General features: G+C 44.0%; 1 protein-coding gene across 1 annotated transcript in view; it reads right to left on the reverse strand.

Moving 5' to 3' along the window:
- Positions 1–130: 130 nt before the first annotated feature.
- Positions 131–18,282, reverse strand: part of LOC119163196 (heat shock 70 kDa protein 14) — a 53,186-nt gene continuing 35,034 nt past the window's right edge. The window contains exons 12-14 of the mRNA XM_037415145.2: positions 17,572–17,730; positions 13,869–13,927; positions 131–3,205 (exon numbers count right to left, since the gene is read on the reverse strand). Of these exons, the coding sequence (XP_037271042.2) occupies positions 3,097–3,205; positions 13,869–13,927; positions 17,572–17,730 (327 nt within the window). The 3' untranslated portion in view covers positions 131–3,096. The remainder of the gene's footprint in view (positions 3,206–13,868; positions 13,928–17,571; positions 17,731–18,282) is intronic.

The raw sequence follows: 18,282 nt of genomic DNA on the forward strand, positions 1-18,282 counted from the left end.
TCGGGGCCTCTATTTTTTATACCAAAGTTTTCATATATCGAACTAATTTGCGGTCCTCTTCGAGTTCAATACTATCCATTTTCGACTGTACTTCTAAAAGTGGCATGCATGAAGAGAAAACAGTCAAATGTCAATTCCCGATAGGATATTTATTACAGAATGACATAGATGTCATAGATATATAGTACATGAGGGTGTATTTAAATAGCCTGTTTGGTTCAGTGCAACAGCTTGCAGCACTAAATATAATGTTCTTGTCTGCATACAGTGTGTTTCTCTTGTATTAATTAAGCATTTGGTAATCTTTAATTGCAATGCAAACTTCGCATGCACATTTGCACTAAAAACTCTCATCACCAGAACAGAGAATGCTGCGAGTGAGTTTTGTCACACTCCACATTGTGAACACTGGGCCCTAATTTAAAAAAAAATACTTGAGGTGTGGGAATGACAATTTATATTATGGTATACTTCAAAAACAGTCATTTCAGAAATTCGTTTCAGCAAGTGCAGTTGCTGTCAAAAAGCTTCAAAGACAAAGAATATATGCCACACAAGATATACAATACTTAACACAGCAACTTCAGACAGAGTTGGCCACGCGACTATGATTTGCCAGTATCAATGCGCTGAAGTGGTCTTGGCACATATAGAAAAATTTTGAAGTGAAAACACTCGGAGGTGCTTCAGCTCAATTAGAAACAAAAGTACACAGCGAGGAGACAACTTTTCGTAACCGTAAGTAATCAAAATAGAAGATATCCCGCATGCTGATTAAGCTTTCCTGCATGCTGATTAAGCTTTGGAGACAAGGCTTGTTTGAAACTGTTGATTGTATCATATTCAATTGTGCTTTTGACCTCAATTTTTAGGGCTTCACCTTGGCACATGTGCATTGAAATGCAGAATCTAAAAAATGTATAGGTTCAAGTGCACTGTATAACAGAACCTAGATATTTAACTATCTTTACACGTTCTTTGTGTTTCTCTCATCGTTTGTAGCAAAGGTAACGTTTCTCAGCTCTTGAAGGTGCTGAAGAATAGGCACTATTTCAAGGGGGACATGGCACTTGAAAAACTTTTTTATTTCTAAATCAATTTTGATGAAACTTTGCAAGTGTATGTATATCTGTGCTGAATTCAAATATGCAATTATTTTTCTTGTGTTAAGTGTAGTTTTTAATATACTAAATATTTCATGTGCCTTTCGGGGGAGCAAGCTTTTGTCTAAACTAAGAAAGTTATGAAGTAAATAAGCATATCAAGATAACCTGGAATTAAAGCTAATTGCATGCAACAAAAATGAATGTTTTAAACCAACTAGAATAAAAGTTATGGAATGTTGAAATCTTGCCAATGAAATTCTAGCTTGAAATTGACTCGCATACCATACAATTTACGATAACATTTGTTCCAATTGATTTAGAACATCCATTTTTGTAGCACAGCACAGTCTTGATTCCAGATTCCATACTGTGGTATGTCAACTTAATTTGCAGCTCTCTTAGCTTGAAAAAAAAAAAAAAAAAATCTTGCTCCCCAAAAGGCACATGAAATATTTTGTATTTTAAGAAGTACACCTTACACAAAAAAAATAACTACATATTTAAAATCAGCACACATATATGCATAAGCTCACCAAGTTTCATAAAAATCAAGAATTATAAAAGCTTCTTTTAAGAGCAGTGTCTAGAGAGTCGTGATGTTGGCAACAAAATGTTTCTCTCTTTACCTTCTCTACATTTCTACGACTGCATTCAGCGCTGTCTTTAAAATGTACCAACCATGCGGCTGTATTTCGGTAGAGAAAGTAGCGCTGTACAGCCCAACCATTTCACAACCCAAGTAGTTCCTCTAACAGCCACATTGTGCATATTAGCGGCTGCTAAACCTCACACCTCCGCTGCACTGGCATTTCATGCTTAATGACAAAAAAATAACCGTTTGTGTGTTCTTTAAGTTTTACGAGCTGCAGCGAAACAAATGAATCACGGATGCACATTTTTCATGTTCTAGATCACCTACGACGCAATTGCCACAGGTTGTCTAGAACGGCAATATAGTGAGAAAACATTAACAGGGCTAGTTTAGTGCTCCAGCCTGCGCATCATGAACATCAGTTGCTGAAATTGGCATTTGCTGGCAACATGTAGCAACATGGCTGCATATGATAAGGATAATAAAAAATGAAAGCAATGAGAGTGCTATCATGCGTTTCCATTGCACAGCCGGTGCGTAATCACTACAGCAATTTCAGAAATGGAACTCGTCACTGATCAGGATATCTTGATGTGTTCTTTTCCCATGGAAAGGCCTTGTATCGTACAAAGCAATATTCGTTTGCTTGATAACAGACCTTCTCCTAGGGCTTGCAAGGTCCAGACAATCAATAAAAGAAAAAAAATATATTTTGGACTGCATGCATGGATGGCATAAGGGCAAAATCTGCAGTACGGAGAACATTACATTATTAAAGATAGTTAGATTTGCAGTCTCGCGCAAGCAGGCCAGTTTCAAGCCTCGCAGACTTGCTACTGGCAGTCTTAGCCGTCTCGGCCTGCATGGATGTCTATGGGAGAATAAAAATATGTGGAGGATATCCTGCAATGCTCCAATAGCCTATGGTGCTCACTATCAGTGAATTTTGGTCTTTGACCTTTTGCCTTTCTGAAGTCCAACAAAAAGAAAGAAAAAAAACCTATAGTCCATTTTATCACTGTATCTAATGACAAGCTCTGGTCCTCAGTGTGCGGCGTGTCTTGAGAAGCACACAGCACATTCTGCTTTTCATAAAGTGATGGCACGTCAACCAACGCTCAACTCCGTATTTACACCAAAAACAAAGAGCACAACTGCCAGCCAACAAACACCAACACCATCACGGCGATGTAAAAAACCGTTTCTTCAAGGGCTCTTGCCGTCACTTCTTTTGTCAAGTTTTTCATGAATCACAGTGGGCACCGACACTTATGCCACTGACAGGTGCAAAGAAAGGCCAATTTACAAACAGGGAGGGCGGCGAAAAACATGTTCACTGACTACGACAGCCGAGCGGGGCTGCTTAAGTGAGAAACCTAGGTCGGACGAGCAGCATCGTCAGCTTCCTGAAGTGTCCGATGCGTCGCTTATCGCCGTTGGATCCAGCGTGACGGATTCAGTGCGACCACTGTGCTTGTCTGTGCACAAAATGTGGACTGAGCCATCACTGAAATTTAAAATGGAAACTTAATTAGAACAATGGTTTCTTATGCCCCTGAGCAAAATAAGTACAGCAAGGACCACTTACAACACAAGTCACTTTTAAGTCACAAACATTTTCACTACAACCAGGACAATATTTTCGAAAATCTGTACACGCACAGAACATTACCAAAAGGTAGTCGTGCGATTCTGATTGACAACACCCGTGGACCTGTATTGCCCACATAATGAAAGCGAAATACAAAACAAACGCACAAAAAATGCACCAAAGTAGAAAGTTGCCAACTTTTCAGACTTCTTCATTTATGCAGACTTTGCTGGTGTTGCGAGTCTCAAAAAGACTGGCGACCACGAATCGTGATTACAGTGCAGCGCTCGTGTGCGCCCTTGTTTTCATTGAAGATGTAAGCCAACCCTTCCAAACGTAACTGTCAAATGTTTCCTTGACTTCGCACCAAGCTGACACAGCTAGCAGTTGTTGGGCACAGCGTGCAGGTTGAAACTCGCATGTGCCACACAACAAGCTTGCTAAAGAACACAGAGATCGGACATAAAAACAATCGCACTCGCAAGCTAAACCGAGGGTAGCACGTGTGAAAGTATCAGTTAACAGTTGGGAGTCCCATCAACTATGCTGAAAGAGTCTTTCTAGCTAGTAAGTACGAGGCTAAAACAGAATTGATGGCACAAATGCTCGGACAGTGACGAAGAAACAGACGTGGACAAGCGCACACTAGCAACAGTGTTTGCATTTCTTCGTCTCTGTCCAAATATTTGCACTGTATTTGCGCTGATCATCTTCATTATATAACCATAAATTCTACTTTAGCCATTTACCCAACTAGCCAGACAGCAAACACTTGTAAGCTTGTAAGTACACCTGCTGATGGCAAAGACGAAAGCTAGAGTGTGTCTTGAAGTGTCATTTGCAGGTCGAGGTCACGCGCTAAATCTGCACGCCACAACTGTTTTCCCAACAGTAAATGAAGGAGTCAAACAGCAGTAACAGGCACTTGACGCATGCAAGAGCCCTTGTTTGGAGCGAATCACGCACATAAGCAGCTCGAGTGAAGGGTAGGCAAAGGCAGCAAAGGGTCGATTTGTCACCTAGGCAATCACTGTACTTCCTCTCACAAATGTCCCCGATCCGGATACGAAAAATACCACCATTCCTTGAACGTGCTGTTGAACCCGAGACCCTCGCTTGCCCTCCTCTCCTGACTAAGCGCATTTTGGAGCAATGATTGGCACCTCAAGCTGTTCTTCGGCCAGCAATGAAAGAACATAGGGCAAGTGGTGTGCGTGTACAATCGACATCCAATTTCTTGGACGCCCGAAATTCCAGGCATGCCTGATTTCCCGGACTCATCGGTAGCATCGTCAAGTTCCCCATATAGTCAGTGTACTAAAATGTCCTTAATTTCAGACATTTATAGCTGTTGCCATTTGATTTTCTGGACTTTTTACTGCCAACCGCAGACTCCAAGTCACTATAGAAGCCGCCATTTTGGTTGTTTTCGTACCCTCGAATCTACCATACTCGCATTGCAGGTGTGGGCAGCAGCACCGCTCTTCGACTGCCATACCCTCGAAATCGCAAATGCCACAATCTAGCGCACGCCAATCCGTTGCCAGCTTTAGCTTAGTCAACCTGCGGTCACAACTGCATGTTGCTATGCTCCGACAGTGGGAAAAGCTACACTGTTGACCTAAGGTCTGCCGTCGGCATGCCTGCAGACTTGAAGGCGGTTATGAAATGGACGCTCCGGAACCCTTTTCGCCTCCGAGCTTCATAGTGGATGCCGAGACGACCCTCTCGCATGGAGTGTGCAACCAACTTACACCCATGAATATTACTTTCGGTGGTCTGCCCGCTGCTGGCGTTTCGATTCCGGCTGGGACAATCCTTTAAGCTTTGCCAACGCTAACAAAGCCCCTAACTTTTAAGCAGTGTGCGGAATTGACTAATGACGAAGTTATTCGTCAAGTTACGGAGGATTCCAAAGACTCCGACCTGAGATCGAAGAGCCAGCGCCTACACAGCCAATGAGTTCGGAGTTGACGCGAGTACTCGTGACACTTTCATTAGTGTACAGCAACAGCACGACATCAGCTGAAATTGAGGCAGACATCACGGGCATGTGGAACGCCGTGCATACGAAAATAAGTGACTTTTTGTGCCAAAGTATTTAGAAAACATGTAGCGCCGGCCACATCAGAATTTTTATCTTTTTTTTCAGTCTTTCATTTTTAAGGGGGGACACGGGTTGTGGATACCGAAAAATCGTGAAAAATTTAGTCTTTTTTAATTGCCTTTTTGAAATCTACAGCTATTAGTGCACTTATACCATGAATTTCATGCCTATAATATCATTATTTTAGCCGCTAAGACCCTTTATACGGTGCTTTCTAGCTAAATCTGAGCCGAAATTGACGTTGAAATCGCACATTTTCCGTGACGTGCCCCTGCCCTTTCATGTGTGCCAGTGCGGCCCGCTTGGTCTCATTTGAGAGAGCTGTCTTTCGCCTTCAAATTTCGCCAGGATGGGTCCAATTCAAGCATTGGCAGCTTAGAAAAAGAGCGGCAAAAAAAAAAAAAGAAGTATCAAAGCGCCTTTCTATTCGCTACTCCGCGCACGCGACTTGAGCTTGCCTCCGTATTGGTGGAGGCTTCTGGCTTCGTCTGCTTCGGGTATTGAGGCGCGCGTCCATGCGCGCCATTTTGCCTCAGTGTCAGCGGAGAAGTTTCACGATGTCAAATCCCGAGCGCAAATTCCGCACGTGGCACGAGTTTGGTGCGCGAAAGGTGCGATGGACGCTAGTTACAAATTTCAAAAAGCGCTCCGTGATACCGCAAAACCCCTGTGACGCTACACTCTCCGCGTCCCATGGCGAAGTCGTCGATGCAACCACGGAAGGCCTAGCCACCGCATCAGTTGTCACGGACCATGTGCAAAGTCCGTCAGCCGCGGAGCCTTCGAGCAGCGATTGCATGCGTCTAGATACTATCTATTGGCAACAATCTGACTTGGAAGAGGAGCGAGCGAAAGCCGAAGATAAGTAACCCGAGTTGTCGTCTACTGCAGCGATGGAGCAGAAATGCACATTCGTGGGTGATGGTGCGGACGAAGCAGCTCGGCCGCCTGATGGAACCACGTTCACAATTATAGATCTGGACACAGTGAACAGCGCTTGGTTGGCATTTGCAAAATGCAAGGCATGCAACGGAGAACTGCAGATTGTCCGCTACGACTGAGAATTCGGACTCGGCGTGAAGTTGCGTTTTGTGTGTTCGACCTGTGGGAAGACTGCGTCGTTGTGGAGCTTGCCGCGCTTACGTAGCGATGAACGTATGAAACCTTTTGCCCTGAACGTGCTGGCCGCGCATGCCATGCAGGCAACGGGGAACAGACAAACCGCGCAGAATGATGTGTTCTCGTTGATGGGCATCAGATGTCGGGGTCTTCACACGAAAACGTGGCAACACTACGTGAAGACGAATTGGCACCAGCGGCCGATCGTGCTGCACCCAATTTGACAAGTGACTGCGCGCAGTCGGTTTGCGAACTTTACGCCGAACTTAATATAGGCCACATGGGAAACATCGCGGTGTCGTTTGATGGGTCACGGATGACTCGCGGTCATTCATCGCATATCGGTCTCGGCACCGTCATTGAATTCAGCGGACTGGTGCTTGACTTCGTTGTTTTGAGTAACTTTTGTGCTGGATGCGAGTCGGGCCCAAAGGAAGGTGACCCTTATGCAGCGTGGAAGGAACAGTGACAAGAAACAGTGTCAGAAAAACAGTGACAAGAAGGATGGAAAAATGGAGGTTGAGGCTGCCCTCATTCTCTTCAGGAGGTCACTTGAGCGGCACAACCTGCGCTACACCACGGTGCTTTGTGACGGGGACAGCCGCAGTTACCTTGCGCTACGCGATGATAAGGTTCATGGGTATATCCCAGTGGAAAAAGGGAACTGCATTAATCATGCCCAAAAGCGTATGGCCACTGCTTTGCACAACTTGATTGCAAAACACAAAGGCCCTGGCCATGAGAGTCTTGGGGGAAAGGGTCGCTTGGTAGGAGACCTGATCTCCAAGCTCACCAATTATTATGGGTGGGCTTTGACGACACACAGTGGTGATGTTGATTCGATGCACACAGCAGTGATGGCCACTTATCATCACATCGTCCAATGATGATGTGGCAAACCACACTCTGTGCCCACCTGGCCCAAATTACTGGTGCAAACAAAATGCGGCAATGGTCAAGAGGGAGCCCATTCCCAAACATTGATGAAAGCTGCCTCCACATGTCTGCCTTACTTCCCAAGCCTTACTTCCCATTTATGGGCGCTTGTCAGACAGAAAGCTGTTGCAACGATGCCAGCATGGGAAAACCCAAAACAAGAATGAATGCCTTCATTCAATGATCTGGGCACTGGCACCAAAGGAGCGACATGCTTCGCTATTCACGGTGGAGGCAGCTGTGGCAGAAGCAGTGCTCAAGCTCAACACAGGTAATGAAAGGGCATCAGAAGACATTATGAAAGAGCTGAGCCTAAACCCCAGCTGGCAAAGCCGCAGCCGTATGGCTGAAAAGGATCAACGGCACACGGCAGCATCAGCCAAGAAGCAACAAGCAACGGAGAACATGCACCAGTCCCCGAAAAAGCGCCACACAGGCACTCGGTCAAAAGGACTACATGCCCGGTGCATACTGAACATTTTCAACTGCAGTTATGTAAATGAATGAGTTTTGTTTGTTTTTCTCAGTTTTCTGAAAACATGCTTTTTGGTGACTTTACTAGTTAGTCGGGTTGATATCTCGCAATCTAGAACAGCTAGAGCAATAATTTTTTTTCTTTAAGGGGAGACTCTGGTGTTCTAAAAAAATTTTCTGTTTATTATCATATTCAAATGAAATTTTCAGGCAATGTATCTTTTAAGCTGCTGAGAAGACATATGCAATCCATTTTCTTTTATCTCGAGTAGTTTTAGAGATATTGAATAAATAATGAATCATTGAATTGCCCAATTATTCTGCAATTTAATCATTAAACATCCTTGAACACTTTATATGGACATAGTCTAGAATAATCAAGGATCACAACTATACTATCACTATAATTTTAGCTCTATTTTTATAAAAGTTATTGCCATATGTAATATAATGGTTGGGAACATGAGAATTTTTATGAGATTTATCAGCACATAAAAAATTTTCTTTTGACTAAATATAAATTTTAGTTGTCTTATTGTGTATAGGAACTCGTAAGCTGTCAATTGCAACAAGAATCGTTGAAATCTGATCACTAGATCAAAAGATACTGTGGGCAACAGTATAGCACATAGGCAAAAAACTGATTTTGAGAAAACACAAAAAGTCTGAAGACTATATATAGGTTTAATTCTTGCCAAAAAAGCAACAGATGGGAGTCCTTTTTGTTCTAGAAGCCACCAGGCTTATAATCACCATCACTCTCTTTCACACTCTTCTTCATGGCATTCTTGAAGTCTTCTGCTCTGGTATGCTTTTTGTCACATGCCGCTAGCCGCTGCTGGTCCTTTTCCAGACATCTTTCAACATCTGTGTTGCCTTGGTTCAAATGCAGCTCTTTCAAAATGGCCTCAGAAGCACGTTTCTTTCCAGCATTGAACCGAGCAACCCCGCTTTTGCAACAGCAGTTTCGACTGTGAAGAGCGAGGCGTGCTTGGTTTTTGGTACAAGCGACCAGATCACTGAATGGAGGCTCTCATTCGAGTTTTGAGTTTTGCCTTTTTGGCAGCGCTCCAACAGCTTTCGATCTGAGAGGCGAGTGTACACTGGAAGGAGCGCTTCTGCAACATATTCCGGGAGGTCGTACCGATGCTTAGGAGGAGCCTGCTGCCTTGCCACTGCCTTGTTGTGGGCACACCATGAGTCTTCTCCCTTTGGGCACCGTGAATGTTGTGGCTTTGCATCAGTAGAAGTCACATGATAGTAAGTGGCACACCAGGCAAACATCTCATCGATGTTTGCCTGGTGTGCCTTGAGTGCCCAACCATAATAATTTGTAAGCTTCGTTACAAGCTCAGCAGTGAGCTTTCCTTTGCCACCGAGGCTTGGCCGACCTTCCCCCTTGCTCTTCTGCAGGAGGTGTCTCAGTGCAGCACCCATCCTTTTATGTATATGATTTATGCAATCCTCCTTTTCGATAGCCACGAAGCCATACACTTGCTCCTCCTGAAGGCTGTTGAAAGCGCGCCTATCGCCATCGCACAACATCGTTGTGTAGCGGAACCCATGCTTTTCGAGGGACCCGCGAAACAGAATTTTGGCAGCCTCCACCTCCATCTGGCCAGGCTTGCTCGAAGAGTTTTTTGGCACTTGTGCCGAGCTCGCCACTCACTGTATCGAGGGTCGTCGTCCTTGGGGCCAATCTCGCAACCCAAACAGAAGTTCGAGAGAACTTTGAAGTCCAACACATAGCCCGAAAACAGTTCTATTACAGTTCCCACACAAATGTGTGACAAGTGGCCACGAGTTAGCCAAGTCCCGTCGTAGGGAACTGCGATATTGTCGGGGTTCCCGAAATTCAGTTCAAAATAGATGGCCTTCACAGCTGTTGCGCACTCGCTCATAACACCCGCGGATGCGTTCATCGCGGCAGGGTTCATCTTGGTTTTGACGTAGTCTTGGTACGTTTTGTTGTGCATTCCACGACGAGACACATTCAGGGCCGAAAAAATGTCGTTTAGCACGGTCTGCCCATTTCCCGTGCTCATAACTGCACGAGCCGCAAGCACATTTACTTCGAAAGGGTTGCAGGTCGCATTCCCCCCTGCTCTCGGCGAGCTCCATCCGGCGCTGACATCTCCGCAGACGGCACAGTTCACCACTATTCTAACTGCCAATCCGTACTCACGGTCGCCCCGTGAAACGTTCAATGGGCCAGAGCAGAATTCGCATTTCGCGCACCGAAGCAGTTGGTTCAGCAGCGGTAGGCTTAGCAGCGTGAACTCGGTGCCGGACCCCGCCGCTTCCGGGGAATCTCCGATAAGCGACCGCTTTCGGCGGGTAGCTGATAACGAAGACAGCTTCTGTCGTTGCTCTTCCACGCGATGCTCAATTGCCACTTTTTCCGCATTCTATCACAAAATGCGTATCGACGCGCGTTGTCCTCGTGTCGTCGGCCACAGGCATCGCTTGCGCGGCTGCAGCTTCGGTGGATATCGTACACTCGCTGGCGCATGTCGCGGAGCTCGTCGCCGTCGATTCACTCGACGCTGCTTCAGCTATCCGAGACCGACGCTTGCGTTTTTCGCCGTAGGCATGAGCTGTCGGGAATTTGCGTCGCCCGCCAGCCATCGTTGCGTCCGAACAATTTGTGACAAGGAGTCGCGCATTGTTGCACACAGTCGGGCAGACGAAATTTCGGTCGTCCAATCGGAGAGCAGGATTTGCCCCACGTGGTATAAACGCGCCAATGCCGTGCGAGTATTCCCTCCTTTTCGGTGGCGTGTAGCTCCCTAGTCGCCAGACTTAGAGTTGTTTTCTCGCTAAAACCGGATTGCTGAAGCATTTAGCTTTCGAATGATTCCAAAATGGCCGTGCTGCTGCTAACGGTTACCGCAGACGACGGCATTGAAATTGCCCGTTTTGGGAGGGCGTTTTCGAGCGAGAGTGATCATGAAGATCTCTTTAGAACGCAATAGCAAAATAAATACTAATCGGAACGCGTTAATATTCCAGCAATAGATTCTTTTGGACGTCGAGATTTCTAAAAAAAATATTTTAAAAAATTGATTTTTTGGCAATTTTTTGCTCTAAAAGACCCGTGTCTCCCCTTAACATAAAGCCCAATCTGTGTATTACAAGGTGCTGAGAGCAGTATTTCCATTTGCTGCCCATATAAATTTAAAAGGCATTAAATTTCTTTGTATGTGATAGCCATGACATGACTCCTCAACTTTCATCATCTGTAGAATCACTAGTTTTTCTTTAATTTGAAATCTGCTAGCAGCATTGCACTTATTGCTGATTGCACTGCCTAGCTATGTAATAATATATACTTTTTGATAAGCACTTTCTTTTCTATTGTCTTCGAAAACAATAGAGTGGTAGCATTATGTATCTTCTAAATTAATTGACCTAGAATAAAATTTCTGCACATTTGAAATCAGCAGAAAAAACTATTTAAGCATGTATATTTCCATCATGATTGGTCTACAAATACAGAAAATATCTCCACACACCATGTCCCCCCTTAAAGAAAGTATAAATGGCTCTTTTCACAGCCACATAAACGATGCGTTCACTGAATTGAAATAAGAATCCTGTACTTGTGCATTGCATTTCTTCACCTGTGCAAAATACCTATTGAAAAGGTGCGTTTTCTCTTGCATTCGTTTTTCAGGACTGCCCAATTTTACGGTTGTTTTTGCAGTCCTTGAAGGTCCGGGAAATCGGACGTCGACGGTATATATAGACATCTATGAGAGGGTAAATGAGAGTCAAAAAATACTATTAGAGCCTGTCCTGCACTGAAAAGTGCTTACATTAAACGTCGCTTGAGCTGTACTACAAAAGACAGAGTAGTCAAAATTTTAAGCTTGAAGATACAGTAGAGCCTCAGAATTGTAATGATTCGAGCCTGCTAGTGGTTGTTCCTCTGACAAAGTTTGTAGCGCGAAAACAGACGAAAAAAAAAAAAGAGACAAGAGCCGACATACGTCTGATTGTAAGTCATCTCTTTTCTTTTCTGTCCGGGTTGGAAATTTATCTCCTCCTCCAATCTGGTGATCAGTTCTATTAATGTGGCATTGCATATAATACCCATGTATACTTGAGTTGGATAAGGGCGGGAGAAGTTGAAGACAGTGTTGCGCATGCTCCATGCCTCAAGAGGTGCAGTGGCTGGTTGTATAGGTGGCAAGCACTTCCTTTACAGACAAGACTCCCAACTCAGTTGATGGCGGTTAAGGGGGGACACTGGTCTTAGAAGGCCAAAAATCGCAAAAATATCGGCTTTATGAAGCTGACATTTTCAGAATCTGTACCTATTTTTGCACCTGTCTGAGAAGTTTCTAGCTTCTCGCGTCATTATTTTTTGCGCAAAATTAATTTATAACATCCCTGTGAGATGAATGTGAGTGCAAATTAACGCTAAAATTGCGCTTTTTCCGCACCAAACTGTTGCCGTTACGCATGAGCTATCGTGTTCATCTTGGTCTCGTTGGGAGGGGTCGTTCTCCATCTTCAATTTCCCGCCACCGCTGGCTCGCCTTGCTCATTGGTTTTTTAGCAAAAACGCGCCATCGAGAAGCACTAGCGCGCGATTCAATTGGCTGCTTGGGGCACGTGACAAAACCTAAGCACCCGATTGGCCAAGGGGCGCTTTCGGCGTCTGCTTCACCATCGTGACGCGCACGGACATGCACCATTTTGTCATGGTGCTACTAACTGCCTGTGGCAATAAAGAAGTTACGTGCTACAGTAATTTGTGAAGCGGGTGTGGCGGTAGTTCATTTGCTGTGAACTAAAGAAAGAGCCCAGCTATGGTTCAGGACAACGAGGATAACTAACTCGAGACGGTCAACGGCGGTCGCCGAGTCACCGGTGTAGGCCTAACTTACGTACGAGCCCGTTGGTTGCCGACAACATTACTGAGAACGGCTGTGTTTTGCAGCCTCATCAGTTAGAGGACGGCAAGTAAAAAGCAGAAGTAAAGCTACAAGACATATAAATCTTTGTAGTGACGAAACGGAAGATCAGTCTTATCGCTAAACGCGCTGATGCCGCAGCCCCCCTTAAGACCACAGATTTTGACCACTTTCTTTTGCTTGTTCGATAAAAGTGGACCTAAGACAGCTAGAGCTGTAATTGTTTTTGCACAATGTAGCTAAATGTGCACAAAAAAAATAATGCTGAGAGCCTACTTTTAATGGGCCGCTTCTTTTTTTATTTTATTATAAAAATTTTTGTTTTCGTTTACATGCAATGAACTTTAATGTGCTGTAATTTGAGAAGTACTCGTTCAATTTTCGATCAGCTTGCAGCGTTGCATTCCTTAGGCTTTCTAGCATTTATTTATATGTCAATGGCTATGTAATTATAAGTACATACATTTCCACAGTTAAAAATGTCAGAATTCTTTGTTTTCTTCATTTTCTCGAAATGGCAGATTTGTACACCCTGCATGAAAATTCCTTCAATATATCAGAAACTATTACAGATAGCAGAATATTTTTTTTGCAGCATGAAGCTATATGTTTGGAGCACACAACATAGGAAGCAGATTTTGATTTCTCTTCATGCAAGTTTTTTAAACTAGTCCTTTGTATGACCACACAATGGCCACATTCAGAGCTGTGAAGTTTAGTGTACTGTTAAGTAAAAACTAATGACCCAATCAAAAAAGTGCTTCCTATGTTGTATGTCTTATGCTTTCTACTGTCAATCTCTATGTCATTTATAAATTTTTGACTGGTGGTTATTTTTCTATTGTGGTAAGAACAATAAAAATTGTTATCTTGATTATTTAATTAACTAATGAAGCTACAGAAAAAATCACTGCATTTTTAGAATCATGAGAACAACCTAAGTAAGCATGCCAACTTTTGTCACATTTAGTTAAAATATAAATGAGAGAGCCCTAAGACCCATGTCCCCCCCTTAACTCACCTGCGTATGCTCACACTGGCAACAAGTTTAGACTCCTCCTCTAGTCCATCCATGCAGACCTGCAAATGCACCAACACCGAGATGCATATTCACCAGATGTAGCATTTCAACCTAACAATGCAAAAAAATTTGAACTGATTATTAAAGTGCTATTCTTTTTAAAAGTCAGAAAAGGGTCTCCTTGTATTACAGTCGAGCCCACATATAACAGCTCCACTTCAAGTGAACTTTAGCTCGAAATGAAAGATACTCGCATGATTGTGGAAACATACATTATTTCAATGGCACAAAATAGCACTTACAACGAATGTCTCTGAGCGTCGCCGATCGGTTACACTGAATGGAGTTGCGCTCCGGTCGCTTCCAGGGATGCCACTTTCGACCACCAATAAGCCATAAGCGTGGTGCCCATAGGTCCTTACTGTTACACGCCGACCCTGCCTTTGCAGGCCTCTAGTAGTCGCTCTCCCTGACAGTTTTTTGTTACGCATCCCCTCTGTGTTTTGTCCACCTGCTACACTGGGCACCCAGCATCACCAGACAAGGCCAGTGCTTTCACACTGCTACCGATCCTTCAAAGACCGGTCGGCCAACTTGCCACTTCGGGTGTCCCTGTATTCAGCTGTGGAGATGCTGAAGGCTTCGTGCGTGGCTGCGATGGCTACATGTGTGCGAAACTGTTTTCGTGAGGCTGGCTTCATCAATGTCGGACCCGATGCCGAGCCTGAAGCTTCAGAACAAGACCACTCTGGCGGTGATTTATGGCAGTGCATCGACTCTGCCATGGGAGGGTACGTGGGATATCTGCTGCGATGATGTTATTACAGCCGATAACGATGCCGACACTGCGAAACTGTGCAGAGATGAGAGCATTGTGAATGTAGTGCACGGCAAGAGCAATTTGGAGAAATCGGATGGCGAGGCTGACAAAACTTGGGAGCCATTATGGCTACATTAATGGTCTCAGGCAGCTTGTATATGCCACGTGCCTTGGCGAAGGGCATGCTGCTGCTTTAAATAAACTCAAGATCATCCTTATCACTTCTGCTATATTGGGGAAAAAATTTTGTCTTTTTATTGGGAACTTCTTTTAAAGATGTGTTTCATTTACTCCGAACTTCAGGATACAGTGAACTGATGCCGTGTCACGCTCAGGTTTTTTTATAAGCGGGCTCGACTGTATACAGTTAAACTCCTCAACAACAAAGGCAGTGAAAGTGGTCAGCAGCAGAAAGATGAGATATAGAAGCGATGGTGAGCTGCTGTTCACATAGTTTCTAACAATTATTGTGAGAAATTGGTTGCCTGCATACAGTGGTAAGAAATGACTAGTGCATCCATTTTTCTGACTACAGTCGCCTGCAAATACTTTCAGCAGCCAATGAGGCTAGACACGACCTCTGAGATTGCACCAGTGCAAGCAACAAACCATCGGGGGTCACAAGGTGTCCAACACAAGTCGGTTCAGTAAGGCTGCTCGCGCTTCACCTCATCAAAGTGAGCTGGATTGGTGGACTAGTCTGCACATCAAGTTGTACACCGCATGCTGCTCGTTAACAATGAATATTTTTAGAGTCGTATCTTATTTTGACATGGTTAACCTTTTATCAGTTTCGTGGCAACATGGGCTAACCAAAAAACATATGCAAAAGGCCGTCGCATTAGAACAGTATGCAGCCATCAAATAAGCTTTCTCAGGGTGCTGAAGCCGTAGGTTTTGGCAAGTTTAATAGAATTTTATCGCAGACTTAGCTCTACAGCATTACCGTGAGCTGTAACATTCTTTGCATGTTTACAGCTTTGCACCTTATTGCAAAGACACTGCAATAGAGGGAAATCAAGGGCATAACAATATAATAGATAGAACTAACTGGTAAGCTTGAGTGAATAGTGGAATGCTTTGAATATTCAAACAAATATTACAGTATTCAAATTCGCTTTGGCTCGAATTTCAGTTGTTGAATATTTTGATGTATTTGAAATGAAAGTATCATTTGCCCGCATGTCCGCGCATAACCCCCTGTAAAGGTGGTTTCACTGCAATACAGAGGTGCTAAGCCCTGAAAGCACCTGTCCAAGGCAAATCTGCCCTGCCGCAACTACCCACTTCAAGGTAAAAAGGAAACTCGGGTGCATTTTCGACCATACTGTGATAATGTTGTTTTTAAATAGTATTGACAGTACTGCAAAAGCAAGGGTGGTTCATTTTGCCCTGGCAAGTGTCAAAAATTTTAATTACGCAATAAACGACGAGTCAAAACCGAAACAGAGGGCTGCTCCTTCATTCATGGTATCGAATGACGTCACGAGATCCGCACACCGCATTATGGCTGGGCAGGGTGTAAACATGGCTCATGTGCCTCTCCCGACGTGCAAAAAGCAAGCTGACGATGTCGTCCAACGTGTAATCCAGCTGTGCCAGCTCATCTGAACTTACCAGTGACAAGTTCAGCGATGACTGCGGCTGCTATCTGAGTGCGGAAGCATCGCTTTCTGATTTCGGCCTGCTGGCACGTGAAGCATCTGACATGCACTGAATAGATTTCTTCGTTGCTCAATATAGTAAGACCCGACATCAATGACGACTAACATGCTGTGTGCAGCTGACAAAACTGAATGGCGCTTGCGTTGTCGCCTCGTAGAAGAAACCGCACCTTGCAACCGTTTGTTGGGAAAGGCGGGTTTTTCGAAAAAGAGTAGGCCCTTATGTCACATATACAGTGTGGTCCACAATTCCAAGCCTGATCGAAGAATCTGCTACCAATTTTAAAATTTGTTTTCTAAAGAACTAAACGACTTACGGTTGTATAATTCGGCACATATCACCACAGCACCGACGAGAACATGTGTTCAAAGGTTTATTGAAATCGGTGAATATCGAAAAAATGCCGGAGTTTCCCTTTGAATGAACATATACCCACACATCAATTCATCATTTTAAAATTTTAAAAGCTTATTATGCTGGCATATATGCTGAAAGTACAGTCATTTCTAAAACGTAACATAATTTAATCATATCCTGCTACTATTCAGTGTTCTTTCCACTTTCTTTTCAACCAAAACGTGAAGAAAAAACAATAGCGTTTGCAGAAGCCTTGTTTAAATTTTTAATAATTAATATGCAGGCTAGTTAGGTCATTGCAAATATGTCCATTTGTCTTTATAATATGTGATATATATACTGTTCGAATTTGATTAAAAATTAATGAACCAATATTGCTAACTACTTCGAGCCTAATATACACTAAAGTGGAACCCCTTTATAGGAGACAAGCACTGGAGAGCGATTCCAGTCTTTTATATGAGATGCCTCTTATAATCAAGGTACGACATATGTATTTTCTCATGAATCCCTATTTTACTGCAGTCTAACAGGCGCCTCTTAACCCAATTGTGTGTTACATCAGTGTCTCTTATGGGGTTTGACTGTATTCGCACAAGCCTACTAACTTTGGATCTCTCATCAACATTGTCATGACAAGGCTCAAGGGTAGACAACTGGTAGACCGAACTTATCAGCCTAGAAAAAACACAGCACTGAGGAACTTAAGAACAGGTCTATACTGCACTAGGCAGGGCAATCAAATTGGGAAGTTTCTACGCATCGAATCGAGTTGACCAGTGCAAGATTTGTAACCAGAAGTTGTCAGGCGAAGCCTTCTTTCTAAAAGAGCGCACAGAGATGCCAGTGGTGATCACTCACCCGTGCTAGAAGGGCGGCATCTTGGCCATCACCACGCCCTTCGTACACTTCAAGCATGGCACTGCTCTCGCCTTCCGCCCGAGCCACCGGCTGCTGCCACCGCGCAGGCACTGGAGTTCCTTGGCCTAGCACCTCAGTGAGTGACCCTTCTGCACCAGCCTGAAAAACATCGACACCGCAAACAAGACCGCTGAGATGGAAACTCACTGCTATTGCTGAACTTGAGATCACCAGATGATAACGGACGGGTCAGTAGTGAAGCTCAATAGATAAGAGTAAATAAATAAGGATGGGCAAGTACAGAATGCACAGTGCTGTCGAAGTGATTTTTCTTCTTCTTTTCCTTTTTTGCATGAAGAGAGGGGTGAGTCCCCGACCCCCAAATTTAAAAATGTAGCATGCGCGTCCAGTAGAATCTCGGTGATATGAACCTTACGAGAGAGTAAAAATGTTTGCATTACGCAAAATTTCGTGTCGCCAAAGGCCTATCAAAATACATTTCGAACCACACTACACACAAAAAACATTTACTGCCTTCAAAAAAACTTATGCACAGTGCAGACCACTTGCAATGTAACCGCTCATGGTACAGGACCGGCTACAATGCGGTCTTTTTTTACTCCCGTTCGTGCACTTGTAAAATCCATATACCATATATACTCGCATAATGATCGCACCCCCAAATTTTGTCGTCAAAATTTGATTTTTTCC

Source organism: Rhipicephalus microplus, chromosome 9 (assembly GCF_043290135.1).
Source record: "Rhipicephalus microplus isolate Deutch F79 chromosome 9, USDA_Rmic, whole genome shotgun sequence".
Lineage (NCBI taxonomy): Eukaryota > Metazoa > Arthropoda > Arachnida > Ixodida > Ixodidae > Rhipicephalus > Rhipicephalus microplus.